Source organism: Crocodylus porosus, unplaced genomic scaffold, assembly GCF_001723895.1.
Source record: "Crocodylus porosus isolate Cpor-Errol unplaced genomic scaffold, CroPor_comp1, whole genome shotgun sequence".
Taxonomy (NCBI): Eukaryota; Metazoa; Chordata; order Crocodylia; family Crocodylidae; genus Crocodylus; species Crocodylus porosus.
The window spans coordinates 15,196,098-15,219,223 of NW_017728911.1; the positions used below are offsets into that span (position 1 = coordinate 15,196,098).

A 23,126-nucleotide genomic window follows, 5' to 3' on the forward strand; every position below is an offset into this window, starting at 1 on the left:
CCCTTCACTTATAGTAAAAATTAGAAAAAAGCAATACATGGCCTCCAACCACTCAGTTCTACACCACTATTTGTATCCATTTTGTTAACTACTACACGAAAAGAATAAGCGCTTGGAACAGTAGATTGGCAATGTGAATCATTCTGAATGTGTACATCTGAGGTTTATTTCGCTGCATACTGTCACAGAACTACCACTGTACTTCTAAGATAAAAATCCAGACTATAACCTTTGGATTTCTATCCCATCAGAAATGTGCTGTTTTCTGATCTAAGGATGACAGAATTTTGCTTTGCATAGCTTAAGGAAGCGTGGCAAAAATAAGCATGACCCATACCTAAGAGAATGCACGGTTTTGTTTTTTCAATCTGAAATTCATATCTGATGCATTCAACTTATCCGTCCACAAGCTAAATATCAAGACTAATAATATATTAAATATGTATTACGGTTAAGAACATATAACAGTTAAGGAGAGTACACTTAAGAAACTTGTGTTTAATAAACATGCCAGGAATACCAGGGCACCAAGCTATGCTCATGCATCTCATTTTATGAATCTCCTGGAAAAATGACAACTCACAATAGGCTTCACTGTGTTAGATAAGTCAAAGAGGTTCAAAAATACTTCTTGAAACCAACATGCTGCAAAAGGCCATTTTAGCAACTTTAAAGGTTCTATTATGCCCCAGCTGCTAGGATAGACAAGACAGATAAGTAGCTTGTTTTATAAGAAAACTGTAAATGAATACAAAAGCGACATTCTGGACAATGTAGTTAAAAATCATCAACAAAGTTATACAGAGAGATAAAACACCCCCGTGAGCAATTAAAAGCTATAGTAGTTGCTTTTGACCAACTCCAGATCAAGGTGGCCACAACTGCAGAGGTAACACAAGTAGCTATTCAGAATACGTAACGAAGAGCCAAAACTGAATGTGAAACTAATCACATCTAGATTTAACAACTGTGCAATTCCCAGCTCACTTGTTAACCTACATACTTTTTCCCACAATAAAGAGATACATTTTGCTGTATTTACTTAAATACCATGTGCCCTCCCCCCCAAAAAAAAACCAGCCCAAAATTAGTTATTTATAGCTTTTGCCAAAACAATACATTAAATTAAAAATAGAATTATACATAATAAAATAACATGCGTTTCACTAAAACACACAGATTATCCAGTCTATTATTTTACATAAAATTAAAACAGAAAGTAGTACATGATGATATAAAAAGAAATGATAAAATGAAGCAGTAGACAATAAGGCAAAACAGGATTTTTTGGTCTGTTTGATTCTGGCCTTTATTCTTGGTCCAAAGCACACAAATACACCTAAGGAATACAGGACAGGTTTTGAATTGTTAGAGAGAAGCCAAATTGTTTTTGTCTTCTCTAGCCCAGTATTTACAACTTTCCTTTAATGGAGAGATCCACTTTCCTCTTATTACTTCAAAGAACATACAAGACCACAAGTAGCAATTTACTCATTCCTCCCACAAGAGAACATTCTTTCCAAATACAGGGTCCAATACAAACAGCCCATAACAACTCAAATCTCATTAGAGTGAATCTCAGTCTAGTAGCTGCCACACTGTTTGTAGTTTTGCACCCCAGACAGGTAGGTTTCTAGGGCAAAGAAGTGTTTTATTAGTCTTAAAAAACAGGAAGTTCAAGACAGTCTCTCTGCCAGCATATCTGCTTGCATGCTGGCATCTTTAATTCTTAAATGCATGTCATTTTAAATATAGGAGAAATATCCTGCTAATGATGCTCATTGCATTCTCCAGGCCACTGGTCTGGAGAAGAATATAGATATTATTTAACCATCCAAACAAGGATTTAGCAAAGGAGAATGTTCTAGAATTACACTTCTCCCAAAACTTAAGGCGTGTATTTTAAGTGAGGAAGCCTCTTTGCTAGACTAGAAGCATACAGACACTGTGCTCTAACGGCTGCAAGATGCTTGCAGTTTGCCTCTGGTCCAGCAAGAAGGGGCAGTCTCTTAGAGCAGCAGCTCTTGGCTGAGCACCGCAGCTTGTGCCTGAAAGAGCACAGAGTAGACTTGAGACGAATGAGCTGCCACATGCAGGCTGCAGTATCTTGACAAGTCTAGTGGCACGGAAACAACACTCTATTATTCACAAGAACTAGTATGTTATGGTCAAGTAGTAGAAGTCTTACTACTGGCCTTGCAAGAGTCTGGAACGTGGCCTCAGAATCTGAAAAAAATAAGGGTTGGAGGGGACCTCAGGAGGTCACATCTAGTTCAACCCCCTGCTTAAAGCAGGACCATCTCCAACTAGATCACCCCAGCCAGGGCTTTGTTTAGCTGGGTCTTAAACCTCCAAGGATGGAGAGTCCACCACCTCTCTGGGTAACCTGTTCCAGTGTTTTACTACCCTCCCAGCAAGAAAATTCTTCCCAATATCTAACCTAAACCTCCCTTACTGCAACTTGAGACCATTGCTCCTTGTTCTGTCATCTGTCACAACTGAAAACCGTCCGGCTCCATCCCCTTTCAAAACCCCCTTCAGTAGGCAGATGAAAGCTGCTATTAAATCCGCTCTCTCAATTTTCTCCTCTTTAGACTACATAAGCCCGGTTCGCTCAGCCTTTCCTCATGTGCCCCAGCCCACTCCCAATTTTTGTTGCCCTCCACTGGACACTCTCCAATTTGTCCACATCCTTTCTGTAGTGGGGGCCCCCAAAATAGAGCACATTACTCGAGATGTGGCCTCACCAGTGCTGAACAGAGGGGAATAATCACTTCCCTTGACCTGCTGGTACCACACCTACCAGGGCAGCCCAGTGCGCCTTTAGCCTTGTTGTTGTCCTACCACATCTGGAAGTTCCTGTTGCCTCACCCAACCTATCTCCTGGGATGCTGCACTGTCTGGATGCTTTATGTTCTCAGGAGAACATTCTATATCATGGTCAGCCATGGCTCCAGGGAAAAAAAAAAAAAAAAAATCTTTTTTTCTACATTCTACCTTCCAAAAAAACCAAAGTGTTTGTCTTATTTGGGGTGCATGCAAATGTCAGAAAACACAGTAATTGTAGACTAAGATACTGCTCAACAGTGAAAGAAACTAATCGTAACCTTTCATACCTTGTAATTCAGTTCCAGGCATGCTATGAGGATTGATGCAAAACAAGGAACATGGTGGTCTTCAATGACGTGCGTTACATTTGTAATTCATCCGCAAGGATACATAATAACAAACACTTGTGTTGAAAAACATCCTCTTCTTTTTAAATTTCATCCAGACTTAATTGAGAAACAGGTTAGGAGTACAGACAGAAAGCAAATTTATAATATGCTGTAAAACGCTTAAATGCCAAAATAGGTAAAAGAGCCAGATTCCAAATGAGAATATTGAAGAGAATGAAATGCAAAATGCAATGTTTTGTTCTTGTTTACCTTTCCTAGGTGAAATATTATTTAGGAAAAAAAATCTGACTTGAGATATTCTTCCTCTAAAAATACAATTATGAGCTTGAAATGATCTTCAGATTCTACTCTTTATTGAAAATTTACTTTCATTTTTCAATGCCTTGATTTAAATGGATATAGAGTATGGTACCAACTGGTAGTTAGTAAATCTGTGTGTATTAGTTCAAATAAATGCCATTTTTAACACATAAGAATAACTTTTATAAAATAATGTTTCCCATCTATAGTTATATCCTTTATGCACAATTTTTCAAAAACTAAAATTGTCAAGACTTAATACATACACATTTCAAAATATAATTTTATAGCCTTAATACAAAATGGGGGGGGGAAAAAAGTATGGAAATGCACAGGAAATTATCTTCGCTCTACCCACTTACTGACTCTAGGCTCCAACCTTCATCAGCTTGTTCCAGTATTTTTTACTGTTAGAATTAGACTCCTTTGAGGTGAATTTTAGGGTAACAATAGACATAAGTACTTTAACAAAACCTAGCCTATGTCTCAACATACAGTTTTGAGGTGAAGAAATGTACAGGGATTAAAAGTAAAGAAAGAACCAGTGGACACCTTTTTCCAAATCTACAGGTCCTGACTGCAAGCTGATTCTTATTCAACACACTAGTCTTTGCTGAATTTCCTTCTTCAATTTCAAATATTTATTGGTTCTGTAATTAATGACAATATAATAGGAAGATTATGCAATCTTTAAGAGTTGAGGAGTGCTTTCTCTATGCTGTTCAGAAAATCTGCTTTTTGTCCACTATGATTTCTTTTAAGGTTTTAAGCCCATCGTGAATACCCCAATTTCCATAAAACTTTTTCTACTGCTGCGTACAATGTACCAACAAGCCACAGAATCCATGTGGAGAGGACTATTAATGATGCTCTATTCCAGGAAACCTATTGTGGAGCATGGGCCATTGTCTGGAATGCAGATAGGCAGGACACCATAAAAATGTGGCCATTTACTTGCACCTTTGATACAGCCTCCCAGGCCTACAATTCCTACCCAATGTTATTTTAAAACAGTAGTGCTCAACCTTCCAGTCCTAGAAGCCAGATGAGTGATGCAGTCCACAGCATGCCAGATCTGGTCATAGCACAGCCCCCACAACAACAGATTGGTCCCGCAGGACTTCTTCCCCCTTCCCTCCCAACCCCCGCTTTCCAGAAGTTTGGCAGTGCAGGAGACAAATTCCCAGACCATGGGGAGGACTGAAGGCTATATAAACCTGCCTCACAAGTTAGATGTTGAGCACCACTGCTTTAAAGGGTAAACATTCACTTTTACTCTCATTAAGACATTATGTACCTGAACTTCCTTTGGCTAATAGTTGCAGTGGTTAGTATCCACTTGTGTAATATTTAAGCCCACCTAATTTTTAAATTTGGAAAACCAAATTTTTTTTTTTTTTTTTACTCTACCATGTTTGCATCATAAGCCTGTCATCCACATTTGCTTCCTGCCAAAACCTACCAATACATCACTTGAACAGATCTTTAAGCTCTGACAAAAACGCCAAACAAATGAACACAATAAAACTTTTCTGACATCAGAGAAAATAACCAACTTTCTCACTCCATTCTTCTAGAAACATACTTGGGCTTGGTTCATATTTCAACTTTTTTGGGGGGGGATAATTATAATTATCATTATAATTTACATATTTAGCAGCTATATATTTGTACATTAAAGCCATTAAGTGAATCAAATATAAAATGCCTTTGTATTTCCACTTGCCCATAAAGTTACATTTTAGTAAGAGGCTAGATCAATGAAGCATTATGGGTGTGCGAAGCAGGCAGTATTTGATTCGGATTCGGCATGATTTGGGGTACACCGATTTGATTCACTGATTCAGATCACTGTCTCAATTCGATATGGCCAAATCTGAAATCTGAAGATTTGATTCTGATTTGGAGAATCAGCAACTCAGGCAATAGACACAGCTTTATAAGTTTTTTCTACATAGCTCGAGGTAGCAGGTGCAGCTCGTGAACACAGATGGTGGGGAGGACAAAGCATTCCACAGGAGCGCAGGGGGGGTCCTCTGCATGCTCGGTGGCAGACCCAAAAGTGGACCAGAAGTACTTCCAATCCACTTCTGGGTCTGCCGCTGAGCGTGTGGGGGACTCCCCGTGCTCCCATCGGATGCTCCATCCACCCACCATCTCAGTGTTCACAAGCCATGCCTGGTACCTTAAGGTATGTAAAAAAACAAAAGATGTGTCTATGGTGGAATCATCAAATCTCTCCAAATGTATTTAGAGGCTTCCGACTCAATTTAGAGAGATTTAAGGGTCTCCTGATTCGATTAGGATTTGGAGATTCGGCTGCCAAATTGGGCCGAATTTCCTCCGAATCAGCGACCGGCGCTTCGCACAGCCCTATAAAGCATTAGTTGTAACTTTTGAAAGAAACAAGGTTTCAAAGGCCCCTTGTCAGTAGAATTGATTGATGGAGAATCATATTTATTTATTTGGTTTAAGCATTTGTATTAATTTTGTGACTTGCTTCAGTAAAAGCAGAACCTTTAAATCTAGACTTTTATGAAACTAATACCATGTGTGACAAAAATGCCATCTAAGGAGTCAAGAAGTTTAGCATGATATCTAAATGGTGCACATTAATTTAAAATAACTACTTTTATTAATGTTGTTCTACTTGTTAGCCATCTTTTCAAAATTACTGAATCTAAATCAGTTACAGTTCCTAAAGCAGATTAGAGAACAGACAAGAGTTCAAGAAATGCAGCAAGCAGAAAACAAAGATGACTTTTTTCTTCAACCAAAACAGGAATCAGTCTCCTGGATCATACTGGCAAAGAGCCAATACTAGATATATCCTGAGCACTAACTTTATGTACTCCATCCATTAGAAAAATAATTATAGCTACTCCCTTGGTATATAACTTGGACTATTTTCCACATTAACAACTTTGACTTGGATTTTTAATTCAGAATACAAATCATGTTTTTGGTGTTGCTGCTGTGACAGTGAAAGATTACTGAAGTGCATAAAATACAAATGAACATTCAAAAGGGACTAGAAAGGATAATTAAACATTTTCACTAGAAATTAACATAGAAATATAAACATGTATAAAGACCCATAAACAAACCAAGTTATAAGAAAATGATTAGGTTACTTATAAAAAAAAAATAGATGATTTCTGAAACATATATTAAGAGACCTTTAATTTACTGGTACGTTTTAAGAAAAGTCCTTCATAGAGCAGATTTTATTACAGCTTTATTAACTTGTGTAACAACCTCTATGAACTTGTATATTACATATTCTGCCAAACCTAGAAATTCTATTTTATTTAATTATTTTTCATTTCAACAGATAATATCAATGTTTATTTTTAAGCACGGATTTCAATTTTTATCAATTTAAACTTTTCAGGATTGTGCAACATTAGAGATGTGGGGAGAAGGGGGTGTAGCACTGCTGCCAACTGACCAGTAGAGCTGCCATCCGTCCCAATTCTGTTCACCTGTAGCTCCCTTGTCTGCTTTGTCACTTCCTCTTCTTTTGTTTCCAGTCCCCTTGGGTTTCTAGGGGTTGCAGCCCAAACCACACTCAACACAGTTCTGCTCCCCCTGCCATCACACACCATCAGCCATCATTTTTCTTATGTCCACTTTCTATATAAATTTTAAACATTAACGATGGAAATATATTTTTTCATCAGTCTGCGAGTGTGAAGTGAAATTAATATTTATCAACATTTATTGATAAATATTGAATCCTGCTAAGCCTATGAGTCTCTGAAAATGTAAGAGAAGTATGAAGTAGTAAAAATATTCATAAAGACATTAAGTAAGTAAACAAGAAACCGGAAACATTCTAATTTCTTATGCAAAACTAGTTTGGGTTTATTGGGTAAAATAATTCATGATGTAAGAGCTACTGGAATTAGGTTCTCTAATAAAATGTCAACAAGATTATTGCTTCTTTTTTTGTTAATACTACAGTCTCCTCTAGCATTGGTAACCACTTTGAAATTAGGAAGCTAGAAGAGGCTATTATTTTTATATGTTGAAGTTGAAAGGTGATTTCTAGTTCTAAGTCTCAAAAAAGGGCATAGGATGAAAAAGTTCTTTGCTTTGAATTCGACAGACTTTTTTTTTTTTTTTTTTTTGCAGAAAAAAGAAGGGCGTGAAGTGGCAGAATACACATTATTGAAGTTTTATTTCTATAGAAAGAACTTGCTATATCAGCTTAAACCTACACAGATTTTGTAGTTATTACAGACTCAAAAGAAGGTAAGCTTTTGGAAAGTCTCATGACCTCAACATCTCTCCTATGTAACATTGTCTCCAATGAAACTAAATGAATTAACTAAGCAGTTAAACTGCATGAGTAAAGAATTAAAACTTCACATATTAGTGCAGTTTTTATTCTCCAGTCTGTCAGAAAGAAAAGTATAAAGAATGCATTTTTTTTGCAGCAGGTACACTCTGAAAGGGCTTTGTGGAATGAAAAGTGAAGCCCCACATAGAGAAAGCTGCCACAGTGTCTTGGCTATTACTGTTGATATGTGTCACACACACTGATTTCATTTCATCTCACCAAGCCTGTCTGTTCCCCTCTTCATTCTGCAAGATGGAGACACATTCTAAAATCTGTGAAGAACTACCCTGTTTCCCAGCAAAATCACTATGGTCTATTGGGTCAGACATCTGAGAACTGTGAATAATAAGCTATGGTTGTCAGTTTGCCAAAAGAAAGCATTACAGCTGGTTAGAAAAACTAAAGTGGATTTTCACCAGAATTAGCCAATTTGTCAGGAGAGACAGACAAATTCACCTAAGAATTCAGAAACAAGCCAAGCAGTATTTTATTCTGTTTCAACTTCAGTTTCATTCTGACTGGACAGTGGAAAATTCCATGGCCTTGTAGCATATTACTCACTCCTGTTACCACGTTTTTTCACTGCATGAGTACGCATTGCTTCAGCTTTGCTCATCTTACTCATGTGAAGACAGGAAAAGCAGGCTGCAGCCTGCTGGTTTTTTAAGTTTGCCTGAAACCGTCTAGAATCAATGATATAACCTTAATCACTTGGGTAAAGTGACAGATTAAGAACGTCAGAACAGGGTTAGACCAATTTGTAAGCAAGTCCTGTCCATCTCCCTGCCCTAGCCAGGATGCTCACTGCTGCAGCTGCCCAAAGTAATAATTACTAATTGATTTTAATTTCACCTCACCAAGCCTGTCTGTTCCAACCCTCCTCATTCTGCAAGATGCGAAAAGAATCTTTAAAGAAGCAATCCTCCAAAAAGTGTCAGGAGGGAGAGGAAGAAGAAAAAGGGTGCTTAAAAACATGTTTCAGCTGCTATTAGAGCAAGAGTGCATTTTTATTACACAAAGCAGAACAGGAGCAGCAGACCCCAGTACCAGGTAGCTGTAAAGCATCTCAGAAGCAGTGCAGAGCAATAAAGAAAAGACCGTTTTCGGAGGTTTCTTCTCAGGAGAGAAATGGTTGAAGAAGTTCCAGAGCACAGACCCTTGGAAATGAAAGAAGAAAACTTGGAAGCAGAATCTCACGAGGAAGAAGAGTCAGAGTCCACTTTGCCACAGTCAGATATGCTCACCTACAGAAAAAATGTGGCAGGGACACAGCACATGACGTAGCTGTGATAAGGCAAGGGAGGTGACCCTGGTTATAAAAAAGTTTCAATTACTTCAGCACACTATAAGTAAGCTGAATCCAGCTTTCAACATTAAATATTCTTACACGCAATAAAGGATCAGTCAGCCATGTTGCAACAAATACAACTGTCAGTCTACTTGGACACTAAGCCTGAACATAGCACATGAATTTTTAAAACTGATCTAAGCAAACAGATGGACAAAGCCTTTGGGCAGGTTAACTGGCTTCACTGCCTGAAGTCATAGGGTCAGTGTTAAAATTTACATAGGAGTAAAATACAATGAAGTAATTGAAAACTAGTAATAAAATGAAGCTCTACTTGTTGAGATTATCCCTAAACGAAATAAAGTTTACATTTATCTAGACTGAATTTTTCTTCTTTAAGAAAGCAAAAACTGGTACAACATTGATGATGAACAGCTTTGGTGCTGGAAAGAGGACCTCACTTTTGATTCTGTATCAGCAACTGGTTTTAGTCAACCTGAACATAAGTGTTTCCAAAATTCTGTGCATCCAATTCACGAGAATATCATGAGCAACAAACCAGTTTTATGGATCCACGGGTTGAATTAGCGACGCCAAAGTTAGCTCCGGACAATGTTAAAAACCTTTCAAATACAACACTGGACCTTTTTCCTCCTCACCCAGGCATTTTAGGAAGCATTTCAAGTGGAAACATTTACCCTTATACTGAAGGAACTGTTTTCTATAGCACAAACAGCAGAATGACTATCTCCTGTATAATGATTTTTCTACAAGGATTGAGGAAACAGCATAAGGGGGCGAGTTGCATACTACAAAGCAACTAAAATACAAATCACAGAGATCCATCAGTCCATTATTAAGTTCTACAACACTGGAACAAAAATTTCAAGATCGGAGGAAAGGATGGATGTAGCTTATTTATTTATTTATTTATTTTTTACACAGCATGCAGTTGACTACGTTTTAGAATGGTTGCTTGAATGTACATGTACAGTTGGATAATGTAGTGAGCAAAAGCAGTAGGGATCCATTTCAGAAGACACTGGGAAACAACCAGAAGAAAAAGAAGAAAAGAAGAGAAAAAGGATGGCATCCCAGAGAAAAACTACTACTAGGCAACTACACTGACAGATTAAACTTAACATTTACATGTGTGCACTTCTTTACGAAGGGATGCATACAGACTGAGAGGAACTCAGTCTTGGAGCCCAGAGGCAGCAAGAATCCTAGCCATGGACAGACTTCCTTCCATACACATGGCGGGGGAAGCAAGGGCTCCAGACACCTGATGGTTGCACCCCCAGCTGCTATTAGGGGTCCATGCCATACATGGTGCTCAGAGAAGTGCAGTGTAAAATGTTATTAAGGGTAGGAAGGTGCTCAGAGAAGTGCAGTGTAAAATGTTATTAAGGGTAGGAAGGTGTACCTGGACTAGTGACGTGTGAAAGAGTGGTCAGACAACTGATTACATGGCTGTCCAGCCACTGGGGAAGCAACATAAGAAAAGCTAGAGACAAGACAAACATCTTTAGAAAGTGGGTCTCCAAGCGAAGAGTCTTAAAGACAGCATTATCAGGAACAACTGGGGGGTGGGGGAAGCAGTATGGTCACAGGAGTGTAGAACTGCTCACCTCTGCATGGTTAGTGGCAAGGAAAAAAAACTACTGGAGGCAGTGGACAGTGATCACTTCCTTATACAGGGTAAAACTTCTAAATGGTGTTGCAAGGGTGCAAACACTGTTGTCAGTAACTAGCAAGTTCTGCAGCTACTCCAGTTGGTCATATGCAGTATACTACAAAGCTTACAGGGAGAAAAGGCAGCAAAGAGAGAGAGAGAAAGAACAAATAAAAGCCTCCAAATCTGTACCCATACCATGGCCACTAAAGAAATGAATACATGTCCTACAACCATAAAACTAGGCAACATGGAAGAAGCAAGTTTTGACCAAGCAATTTTGTACATGTACTTCCTGTCTGCTAGGGAAGAACTAACAGAGACTGACTTCAAAGACCAAATGATGGCCCAAGGCAATCCTTCCTGAGAATCAGAGCATCTCAGGGAATAATGTCCTAAAAGTGTAGGCAGCAAGTAGGAGGAACAAGTAGAAGGAGCAATACAAAAAAAAGTTCAGACCACCAATGCAAAACCTCCAAGACTTATTTTCTTTCAGCAAAGATTGAGGAGATAAATGCATATAATCTGCTTGAGACTTGAGAAACATGAAATAGCTGGAGTCCTTTGTCCACAGTTATCCCAAGATATCACCAGTACTGCAGACAAGGTAAAATGGTGGTACTATAACAGGTAGTTACTTAAGAGATAGAAAAACGACTTTGTAATGGTTTGTATTTCCATTTCCCATCTTGAGGAATGTGCTGGTCCTGATGCTTAATAGTAGAGGGATATAACAATGATGGCCTCTGAATAAGGATGTGCAGTCAGTATTACGGCAACTGCCATCTACTTCTCCCACTCACCATCCAGTACCTAAACCTTTAGTAGCTCAGGAGCACCGTCTCCAAACATCTCAACCACAAATGCAGAGTTCAGTGTTCATTCAGAGTGAATACTGAACACCTAACGTGACAGAGGACATAAGCAGTAGACCTTGTGGCCACAGCTAGAGTAGGGGATGAAATCACTGCTGTAAGTATTTTTGTGTATTAGCTCCTCTGGGGTTTGGAAGGAGGTTTAAGGAGCTGTACAAGGAAACCCCCCTTTCCACAGCCTCCCACAGGGAACAAACTAGTTTTGCTCATCAGCAAAACTGCTTACTGTTGTGTTTAATGTACACAGAATGTTACTGCTACTGTGCTGTGCTGAATTTGCTGATGTGTTGAGAGGTGGTGATAGCTTGTAGAGGTGGAGGCGTTTCCTCCAAACTAACAGTTCCAAATGTGAAAACAAGGTAGGAGTTAGCTGCATTACATTACATTAAGTTTGTCTGATTTCCTGTATACCTCTCACGGCAGCATTCTAACACAGATTTTCAGAATTTGTCACACCATCTCTCATGTGATACTGGTTTCAGTGTAGAAGTCAATATATGGAGCTGGAACATATGCAGGGTGTATGTTTGGGGACAGAAGAGGGAAAATTTTAAGTCACCTCTATTAGAACTTAGGCCACAAAAATATCAATAGAAGTTTTGGATACAAGCTTTCTGACATTTTGGAAGACCTTTCTAATAAAACAAAGAAGTCTGTTGGAATCATTTTGGGGTCATTTATTTCCTTCAAACTGACTACCATTTAAGAGCAATGGTGAAATGATCAGCAACTACGTCCCTTAACACCCACAGCATAGATATGGTCTGGGCATTAGTAGCAAAAAACTGGAAGCCAGCATCAAACAAGTTATGGTAGTATGGGAATAACTGGCCTAGAACCACTACCTCTTCCTACTCCTTGAGTTTCCTAGCACAGTCTCAGCTTCTTGGTCACTCAACGGAAGAGAACATGCTGGGGCTTGCTCTTTGGCATCCTCCAGGAAAAGCTTTTCTGGCAGTATAGGGCCTAGGCAAAGGTGTTGTGGGTCATACCTGGGGATGGGGCAATAAGGAGTGAAAAGTCAAGCTCACTGCTGTGGTGGGTGGCAGTTGGCATAAGGTTAGGTGACTACATGTCCCAGATTTTGGCAACTGGTCTCAGAATCCTGGCTGCTGGAGAAAATTGAAGCAGAAGTCCTGGACTGGCACAAATGCATCCAGCTCCTGAGTAAGAAATCAGGCACAGAAGGATGGGTTCATGCCAATCTAGGACTTCTGTTTTGATTTTCTCCTGGGACCACAGCCACTCTGGACTCTGGTGGGCTACAAGCAAAGTCTGGGGAAGCAAGCAGGGGGGAGCCACAGTCATGTGTGGACATGCACATTGCACTGCCCTCTCTGGCCCCATTCCTGGGAGCCAAAGGGTTGGGGAGTAGGTGTGTATACATAAAATCGCCCTGCCTATCCCAGATTTCCCTCAAATGACTGTGGTCATCCTACATAAGGCTGGCTCTTTGAAAGACCCTTAGAGGATTTTCCATCACCCCAGGTGCTACCATGACAGGAAAAAAAGAAATTGTTCCCAAACACTGGTGCATCAGCAGCTGCACCTGGCACATTAAGACACTCTCCTTTCTCACCATCCTTCCCAGGGAATTTAAAAATTCCAGGGTCCTCTTTTCAACCCTCCTCACCCCATTCCCAGTGATAAGTAAGCAACACCATTTTCTGTCTATGTGGTCTAAATGTTGGAACAAAACATTTCCAACAAAAAACTCGCTTGTCTCCTAACAGTTGCTTTTTGTTTTCCTTTAGATTTAGAACCGGTAATTCCATTTCATAGAGGATATTAGGTTTCACATCTTCCCAGGGCTAGAAGGCATAATTTTACTCAGTATCTTTCTCTTCTACAAAACCTTTTAATAATTGATAAAAAGGGCTCAGTGTAAGCCAGACAAGCTTAAAAGCTGCATTTAAAATTATATTTCCTGCTCTCTGACCTTTACTAGTAATGTTTCAACTTCAAGAGGTGAGTAAAGCAAGTATAGTTTTTATCCAATTTTTTTCTTCCTGTCTGAAAATTAGCCCTCTATCAGATGGGTATTTTTTGGAGCTTGGCTAAAGGTTCTTTGCATGGTCACTTTCTAAAATAAGTGTTGTGAAATAACCACGCAGAACAAAGAACTTTCTTTGTTCTGCTTATGAGGGAGCAAAAGTCCACTTAACCAGTTTAAAAACAAACTAATAAAAAACACAACATCTTTATCCACCTGGATTGAGATGGACCAGATTCAGATACCATGTATTATACCTCATCTCCTTTGATAGGGCTGACATATTTACATTATGATCTCACGATTTTGCCAAAAAATGAGTTAGAAGTATTTTGTTTATGTTTAATGCGCAGAGCACCAGAAAAACTTTGTGAATCAAAGAAGTTATTCTTTAAATTTACAGCCATCCAAAAGTACTGAGTCCAAGACAAGCTCAAGTACCACTAAAAACCTGAAGGCAGATAAGGTCTGTTCAGGTCCCTCCTGCCCTAGCTACTATGAAACTATAAGGTGCTTAAATGTGATGCTACCTATTCAAAATGAGTTATGACAGAACAGGAAGAATGTCCCTTCAGTAAGTTAAAAAAACCCCAACATGAAACAGGGATTAAAGTACTGCAAGGTCTTCACATTGTTATTCTGATTCGATTGAGATATTAACACACATGTACATATTAACACAAATACATCCCTGGATTTTTAAAAATGCAGTAACCTGTCTCACTTATATGTAACATACGTGAAATAGAAAACAAAGAATACAAAAACACAAGAACAGAACAAGCCACTTATTTTGCTTTGAACAGAAAGAATGGTAAATAACCTTTATAATGTCCACTTTACTCGTAGAATCTTAAATGAGAATGCCAGATTCATCCTAAATGCCACTGTTGAGGCTGTAGCACAGAAGAAAGGTTACCATCATAATGTGGTTCTGGGACCACCGCGATATGCCTGAGCAGACCACATGAGGAGGTCTGAAGCGGAAGTACTCAAATAACTTTAAGGTAAGAAATGACCAACCGATTAGGAGGATATTGTGATATTTAACTATCAGACTTAGAGTCCTTAAACCAAAAGCTGCATTGAGGACTATCTTCAGTCATTAGCTAATTATCAGAATTGCTAGTATAAACTACAAAAAAGCAGAAAGGTAGACACATATGCAGGTACCTTAGAGAGGCTTCTGTCAAGAAACAATGCTTCCAGAACTAGGTCTTAAATAAAAAAAAAAAAAATCTCATTCCGTCATTCCATAAAGACTACTTGAACATGAAGATTCTGGGTGAATAATCTGTCAAGTTAGTAAGGCCTTTATACCGACAGCTGGCATCAAAATGCCTTGAGAACTAAAAAGTAAAACATGCTAAATAAAAGCCTCATTCTAGTGGAGTTAGTGACAGCAATGGGAGGATATTTTAGTAACTGAAAAGATAATAAGCCAATAGTTTTTACTCAATATTCTTTTTCAAGCCTTTATAGCTTGTATACAGGCCACTTTTAATTGATGCTGTGCAAAGAGAAAGCTGGACATAAAAACACTCCATCTACCTTTAATCAGTCTTGAATGAATGTTCTATGAGCACAGATCAGGTGGATCCAGACCAATTTTTGACATTTTAAAGCCTATCTGGAACACAGAACACTTCTCAAGTTATCACTTTCAGTATCGGAAGAGCCCTTCTAAGTGTTTCTGCAGTTTCAGTCAATGCTTCTAATAAATAATATATGTTAATGTGGACTGATCAAGAAGCTCTGAAGCTGCGCATATTTAACCTTTGTTAAAACTGGAAGCAGTGCGCTAAAATTGCACGGCCCAAGAGAAACAGCACTCTGAAGTGGGAGGGAAGAGGCCAGAATCCCCACGATGGGGGCCAGATTCAGCCCACTGGTCTCCCCAGGGGTCTGGAAATTTAGTGAAAGGGGAGTAGTAGCAGCATGAATTGTCACTTGCCTACTGCCAAATGTCCAGACCCATGAGGAGCCCCAAGAGCCAGACAGTGTATCCCTGTGCACTGGATGGGCCCCACAACATTGGCTTACATCCAAGGACTGACCCCACATACCAGCCCCAGGCAGGATCTGCCCCATAGACTGACCCCATGCAGTCTGTGGGGCAGGAAGTTTGGGCACCACTGTTGTAAACAAAGGACCTCTACTAGAAATAAAAAAATGAAGTTATGGAAGAGAAAGCTAATCTTCCATATACACCAACAATCCTGAACATTAATCTGATTTGTGGTCAAGCTACAATGTAAATCAATGCTGAAGACCATTATACACCAAACAAATATAGGCACAAACAAGTAAAAAAAAAAAAGAAGACTTAACTAAACAGTTTAACAGAAATCAGGGGTTGGCAACCTATGGCAGGCCAGACCCACGCAAGTCAGAAGTAGCAATGATAGTGCTAGTGCTAACCCACTTTTGACCTGAGCCAGATCAATCCAGCCTACTGCTTAAGAACACTGTCAAGCACTGGTTTTAAATGTCTTGCTCTGTGTGTGCGAGACAGAGACAAGGTATCTCACCTATAGCTTTCTCCAACTGTTACAATCTCCACTTCACTGTCTGTTGAGGTAACATTGATTTCTTCATTGGCAGTGACCTGGGGAGTAGAGGATGCTTCAATCACTACAACATCTTCATCTATACTTCCTGGAACCAAGAGAAAGGAAAGTTTGGATGAAACATTTATCACAACCCTACAATGATAAATTTAAGTTATTCACCTTTAAAGAGACTATTTTAATGTGTGTTTTATGGTGCATATAAAGAGAAGGACACAGTCTGCAGCATAAATTATGTAACAAACTTTAATGCAAACCAAGTCAAAAGCATCTGTCAAGTCTCATTCGTTCCCATTACAAACAGCAACATCTTCAGAGACTTAAGACAGAATTAGACAACTCAATTTTGGAGATATTCCAGCTTTACATGACTCCTGAGCTCCTCCACAATTAGTGCACAGGAAAAAAAAAACAAAAACTAGGAAGCACAAAGATCAGGCAGACTGGAAATAAATGTGCAACATTCTACCATACAGCTCATAACAAATATTTTGGTCATTACCGGTACTACCTCATTATTTCATTCCTCATCCATGATTTATATGAAGACTCTCAATTGAAGCACAGTATAAATACTGCCAGTTTTGTGTGAGTGTGTGTGGGGGGGGGTTTCTTAAATATAACCAGCACCGCTTCCTATTTAAGACTTTATTCCTCATCTAAAAAATTAAAAAGGGAAAGTGAAAAATGATCAGTATTAAACTGTAGAACAAAGTTTGTTTGGGTTTTTTTGTTGTTTTTTAAAGGTCTTGCACAAATAGACAAGGATCTACAGACACGTGATTAAGTTTTATTACTTAAGAGGCCTGCATTCACTAGACACACTGATGTGCATTTCACAGTTCTGCTCTAGTTATACACCATTTTTGTTGGAAGACCAAGAGTCTGAAGAGTGGCTCTCATACAGTTTCTAGATGCAATCTTCATTCCTTTTCTATGGTAACTCTTATTGGATCCTGGAAGCTCACCGCTGAAGCACAAAGGTAAGGATCAGCCATGAAATTACAAGTAAACTTGCCAAACAAGGTGGGAATATTTCCCATTTATTTATAAGTACATGCACCACAGCTTACCTTCTTAATGTTATAATGCTCAACTACAGAGTTGAATTATGAACCGGTTGTTATTAACAGGTAGGAAACAACATAAATGGAGATAGACATCTCAGGAGAAAATACTTCAAAAGGGTCCTTAAGAAAATAGTGGACAGGCCATTAATTGGTAAGAGCTTACCCATCTGACTGGAGACCAGTTTTCTAGATTCTACTTCTACAAAGACCCCTTTAAAATCACCTACCTGAAGACAAACGGAAAGAGATAAGCAGTCAGTAGCTGTTGAAAGGGAAGACAGATAGATTGCAGCAGGGTCAGACAAAGGCTCCACAGAACAAGTCTAAGGCTGTTAGGCTTGTACAGTTATATGTCTTAGGTCAGCCCCAACCACAAAGATCTTTGTGGCTTTAAATCTTTATCCACTTGCTAGGTACCTTTTGGCAGCTAGACATTTTGAAGAGAACCATTTTGAGTCACCATCCACGGGAACACAGAGGAAACTGTGCTGCCCAAGTGCTAAATAAGATTGTGACTGTCATGCTTACAAAACATGAAGATGGGGAACAGTAGAACCACTCTTTACCAGGGTGTTGTCACTCAAGGGGAGTGGAAGACCTACCACCCAAGGGGACCATTGGATTGAAAGGAGCATAAGGCAGTCTTCTTCCTGTGTGTGAACCTATGGTGTGAACAAAGTAGTTGCTATAGCCAGATGATCCACCCTGATCCACTACAGAATACCACTCTAAGAGAAGTGGAGTGAGCTTGAGACTTTGAGATTAGAGATGCAGCTTCCACCAAACAATCACAGCACTCATGATCAACCACACAGAGTGAATCAGGACCAAAACTGGCTGTTAGGCCAGGTTCTACAATAGGATCTTTTCCCTGAAATCCAAGTTTCCCAACAGACAACCAACTCATTCCACAATTTGGTAATACCTTGGCTTTGTGAAAATAAAAGTGCATAATGAATGTATGATAAACACCTAACTTCCTGCAGGTTTTGATCAAGACAAGACCCCTACATTGAATAGGCCATCATCTGTGTGTTCATTGCACTACACCAGCAATTATTTGGGCAGCAGGGGCCACTTAGAGAGTTTTGCTGATCTACTGTGGGCCAGGTCAGCACCACCCTGCCCATAACAGCTCACCAAAACTCATTAAAAGGCTCCTGTGGGCTGTGGTCTCAGGGAGCGAGACAGGTGGACAGGGCTGGGGGCCAGGTCAGAGCCACAAGCCATTTCCTGCAAGACGGATCGTGATCAGCCTGACTGGGGAGGGAGCAGAGCGTACGCACGGCCTGCCCACAGGCACGTGCAGATAGCCCCAGTACAAGACAGTTATAGAGCACCGCAGGCCAGCAGCACAGGGCAGCCTAATCCAGTAATGATCTTTCGGGGTCACCCTACAGATGCTTTGTACTGGGGCTTCCCACACATGCCTGCGGGGCAGGGGCCGTGGGCAGAGGCCAAGTCACAGACATACATTCTGCCCCTCTCCCTAATCAGGAGTCACAATCCATCATGCAGAGAACGAATTGCGACTCTGCCCTAGGCCCTGAGCTGTCACTACCTTGTGATTCCACTCCCAGTCCTACCAGCCCGCCCCGTTCCCTGATGCTGCTCCCTGGCTGCCCATCCCACTCCCAGATACCACTCCCTGCCCACCTGCAGCCCCATCCTATCCACCTGGCCAAAAGTGTCCTGTTTGCAGGGGTCCCAGGCTGGTCTCCATGAAGGCCCCGCCCCCAGCAACGAGTGCAAGGCAGACGGGCCAGGGCGCCCAGGTGACACAGCCAGGTCCAGCGGTGGCAACACTGGTAGCGGCAGCTGGAAGGAGCTGCCCCCACTGCAGCTTCCAGAAAGCAGAGTCCAGCCACAGCACTGCCCCAGGCTGTGTGCTTGAAGGAAATGGATCCAGCTGCATGCAGCACAATCCCAGGCAGCGCCCTGCCCCCCACAATCTTCCTCCCCCCGCAAGTCTGGGTCATACAGGGTTGAGGGATTGGACCCACCACAAGCTGGATAAAATCCCTTGGTGGCTGGATAAAATCCATCCTGGGGGTTATATTTTGCCCATCCCTGAGTTACAACCACCATGGGGAACTCAGAATAAAGCTTTTTAAAAACAGACTGCTTCCCAACATCCTACCATGTGAAGCTGCTATATCAGCTACAACTCTGACAGTGACAGATTTGGGCTTCTCAGGAGGCTCACACCTAGCCCAGAGAACTGAACTGCATCACATTTCAGTAACTATGGGGAAAAAAAGTTGCCATATAAAATGGATACCATGGCAGTGGCAAATGCTAATCTGGCAACTCTACAACCCTTTAAAGAAGAAGGAATAACAGCCATCCAAGGTGACTGCAGTATTAGGACACACTTTAGTTTAATTTTAAGCATACACACTTTACCATCTGCTTCAGCTACTACAACTTACAGCAAAGAACAGAAACCATTTCCTTTCACTGTGACTGAATGACCATTTCCCAGCACAGAAAGCATGCGGGTGAAGGGGGTCTCTATGAGCTGCACCAAATTCAGCTATGGAATTAAATCAGAAGTTTCCAATTTTTGCCCAGATGCGGCTCAAATGCACGAAGCATGGCACAGCATGCTTCATCTCTCCCAGAAGTCTTCCATTATCTCTGGCCATGCCCATGCAAAGCTTTGGGGTAGGAGGAACAACTCCCTCCAATAACATTATTTAGCAAAGCAAGAGCATGAAAGGTCATAAAATAAATGAAAGAGGCCTGCAAAAATTCAAGCTTGCTCCAGAAGTGAAGTTCAAGAACAGTCATCTAACCACAGTGGAAGGAAGGTGGCTGACTTAGCAGAAGTCTCAGGCTATCACATCTAGAACTAACAGAGGACAGTTAGAGGCAACTGAAGCAAGTGAGCAACTTATACACAAGCATGCCTCAGCTGCTGTCTCTACTGTACTGGTTAGGCAAGCAAGCAATGAAAAGCCATTTGGAAGCAATGTGTGCCAATGCTTCACACCCAAGCCACAACTAGAGGTGCTCAGATCCTTAAAAAAATGCTAGCATCTAACTCTCATTTAGAAAAAAGGAAAAAATAAATGTAAACACCTAAATATGACCCTGTGAACATGACATTTCTGAAAAATGAGGGTACACTTTTTTGGAACCACAGCTATAACTTCCCTGCAGGAAGTTTTACATATGCTCCTCTGCTGAAATTACCCTGGAATGCTTTGCAGAGTATGAAAACAGAAATCCCCCTCCCAAATGAGCCAATTTTACCTACTTTTAGAGAGGTAAATAAATAATCATGCAGAAGGCAGAGCAGAGGTGCATATCAAAGACTAATCAAATTGGAGATGCATAAGCTTTTGAGAGCCACAGCTCACTTTCGATGCATGTGACCCACAACTGGTTAAAAGTTGCAGCTCCCAAGCTCCTGCCCAACTGCTGCTCTCCTCATTACTCTGGCTTCAACCAGTGTTCGGGCTCCCCACTCTGGCATTCGCTGCCTGCCCCAGGGAACAGGGCAGTGCAGTGTGGCTGTCAGGGGATGGCAGTGGAGGAAAACAGATGGACTTCAAAGTAAGTTTAAAGAATTTTTGAAACTTGGAATAATTGTTCAAGTGACTGATTATAGTTATGCTTTCAACAACTTGCTACTGCCACATTAGAAGTACCAAGAGTGTCCTTTTTTATGTATTTATTTAAGTTCTATAACTTCTCCTTTTTTCTATTTCTTGATTGATACTGATGCTAAAGCTAGCACTGGTGCCTCCGGCAGTCAAATATAAAAGTTCCTTACAACTGGAAAAAGGAGAACTTAAAAGCATGCAAGGGGAATTTCAAGTTAGTGAAAAACAAAACAATCCAAACCATCATTATTTCATGTTCAATTTTTTTGGCAAGTGATCTTTTAGAAAACTAAAACCAAAAAAAACTTATTTCCTCCTGCTTGTTTACTTTCTAAACTCCAGATATTGTGGTATGATTTTCTCCTGACAGTTAAGGGCAAAACCACTCTCAAATAAGGCAGTCTTGCAAAGTTACACAGATCCATTTCATAACATTTTGAGAGGTAGAAGTACCTATTCATTGTCACACTTCATGGAGTCTAGATTTTGGACCTGGTTTTTTGTAACAATTGTACAAAAGAGTCATTTATACACACCTGCTTTCAATAGAGTGAACACTTGGTAAGATGTTTAGTCACACTTTACAGACATTTATACATATACTTTTTTGTCCCATGACACGCCAGAGACCTGCTGCTTTGGAGCAACTGAGTCTGCTCTGTGTGCAAGTTAAGGCGAACTGCAGTGCATCACATGTGGTTGGATAAGTGGCAAAATGTGCATCAGTGCACAGAAGATGACAGTGGTGCACTTTTGAACTAAAGCACCTGTAATGTATTTTAGTTCAGAAGTGCACCACCATCACTCTCTCAGCACTGATGTGCATTTCACCACTTATACAATGGTAAGCATCATAGCTCCAGGCACTTTTCAAAATGACCAGCACTGTGGCACTTGTACTTGTAAAAATGCCCCACATGCTTATAGGGAAGCTAGAGGAAAAAAAGCAGAACTAGCAGCAATGTTTATTATTCTATATATAAAACCCCTTAAGATCTGAGAACTACTGGTACAATACCAGATGGAAGTTGGCATTAAATGAATCCAATAGTTTGCTGCTTAGAAAATTAAATGCAGGATATTTTAAAATAAGTCAAATGAAAGACAGGTTCACAGTTGTTTGGAAGACATGTTTAACATACAACTTATAGAATCAATGGAAGTGTCTGGTCAGATGACTGCTATTTTACAGAAACCATAAAGTGAAAAGGGCACACTACACAACAATTAAAGCAATGTTTGTTGGTTGAACAGTAGTAGCCCAGAAACAGGATGTAGGTAGGGACTGATAAACCAAGCAATGGAGCAACAGCTGTAAGCCTTTAACCCCACTAGAGAACAAATACCATCTTGGCTTGTAATAATACATATATTTTTATTAGTAGTCAAATGAATGGCATTTCTCCCCTTGCACTACTATTCCTAGTTGTAGGTGAAAATAATATTTACAGTGATCTATTAATATGCCTAGTAACCAAAACAAAGGGCATCCAGAGGCTAGCAAGAATGTTTTAGAGAAATTTCTTAATTAAAACAAAAGTACTTTAAAGAATCGCCAGCCCTGCTGAGATGTTATATCCTGAAACATTTTTTCAGCTGCTAGAAAGAGTTCTGATGGAATTGGAAAGGATTTTGTTTTGTTTTTGTTTGTTTGACCACAGGCCAGTTTCAAAGTAGGAAATTTATATACCACAGATTTAAAAAAACCAAGCAAAACAGAACACTTTGCATGCACACAAGTATGGACAGACTGATGCCTTTTCAACTCCTACGAATCACTAGAACTCTTGGAAATAGAAGTAACTGAGGTCACAAGCATCTTCTAGGAAAAAAATGAACAGAAATGACAAATACCAGAGCAGGCAAAATATGGCCCACAGGGCAGATCCAGCCTGCTAGGCCAGATCTATCTGGCCCACAGAGCCTCTCCAAAAAAACATATTACCAGCCCGCAGCTGCTCCACAAAGTGGGTGGAAGGTGCAGGCTTTTTCACCATCACACTGGGCAGGCTCTGTGCCTCCATTTCCCTGGGGCTCCCAGCACTGCAGCTAGGAGCCCCATGTGGAGGCACCGAGCACAATGACAGGTGACTGGACAGCTGGTGAGTGGGGAGGGCAGCTCCTGCCTGCAGTGCCAGGAGCCACATGTGGTGGCAGAGAGCCCACTCAGCCTGATAGTGTGCTTGTGTGTGGGTAGGTATGAGGTATGTAAGGGTTGTG

General features: G+C 40.4%; 1 protein-coding gene across 5 annotated transcripts in view; it reads right to left on the minus strand.

Annotated features, from left to right (window-relative positions):
- RNF111 (ring finger protein 111) overlaps positions 1-23,126 on the minus strand; it is an 82,619-nt gene that overhangs the window by 31,313 nt on the left and 28,180 nt on the right. For all 5 annotated transcript variants that reach the window (XM_019533473.1, XM_019533472.1, XM_019533469.1 and 2 more), the window contains exon 3: positions 16,187-16,313. In XM_019533473.1, coding sequence (XP_019389018.1) covers positions 16,187-16,313 — 127 coding nt within the window. The remainder of the gene's footprint in view (positions 1-16,186; positions 16,314-23,126) is intronic.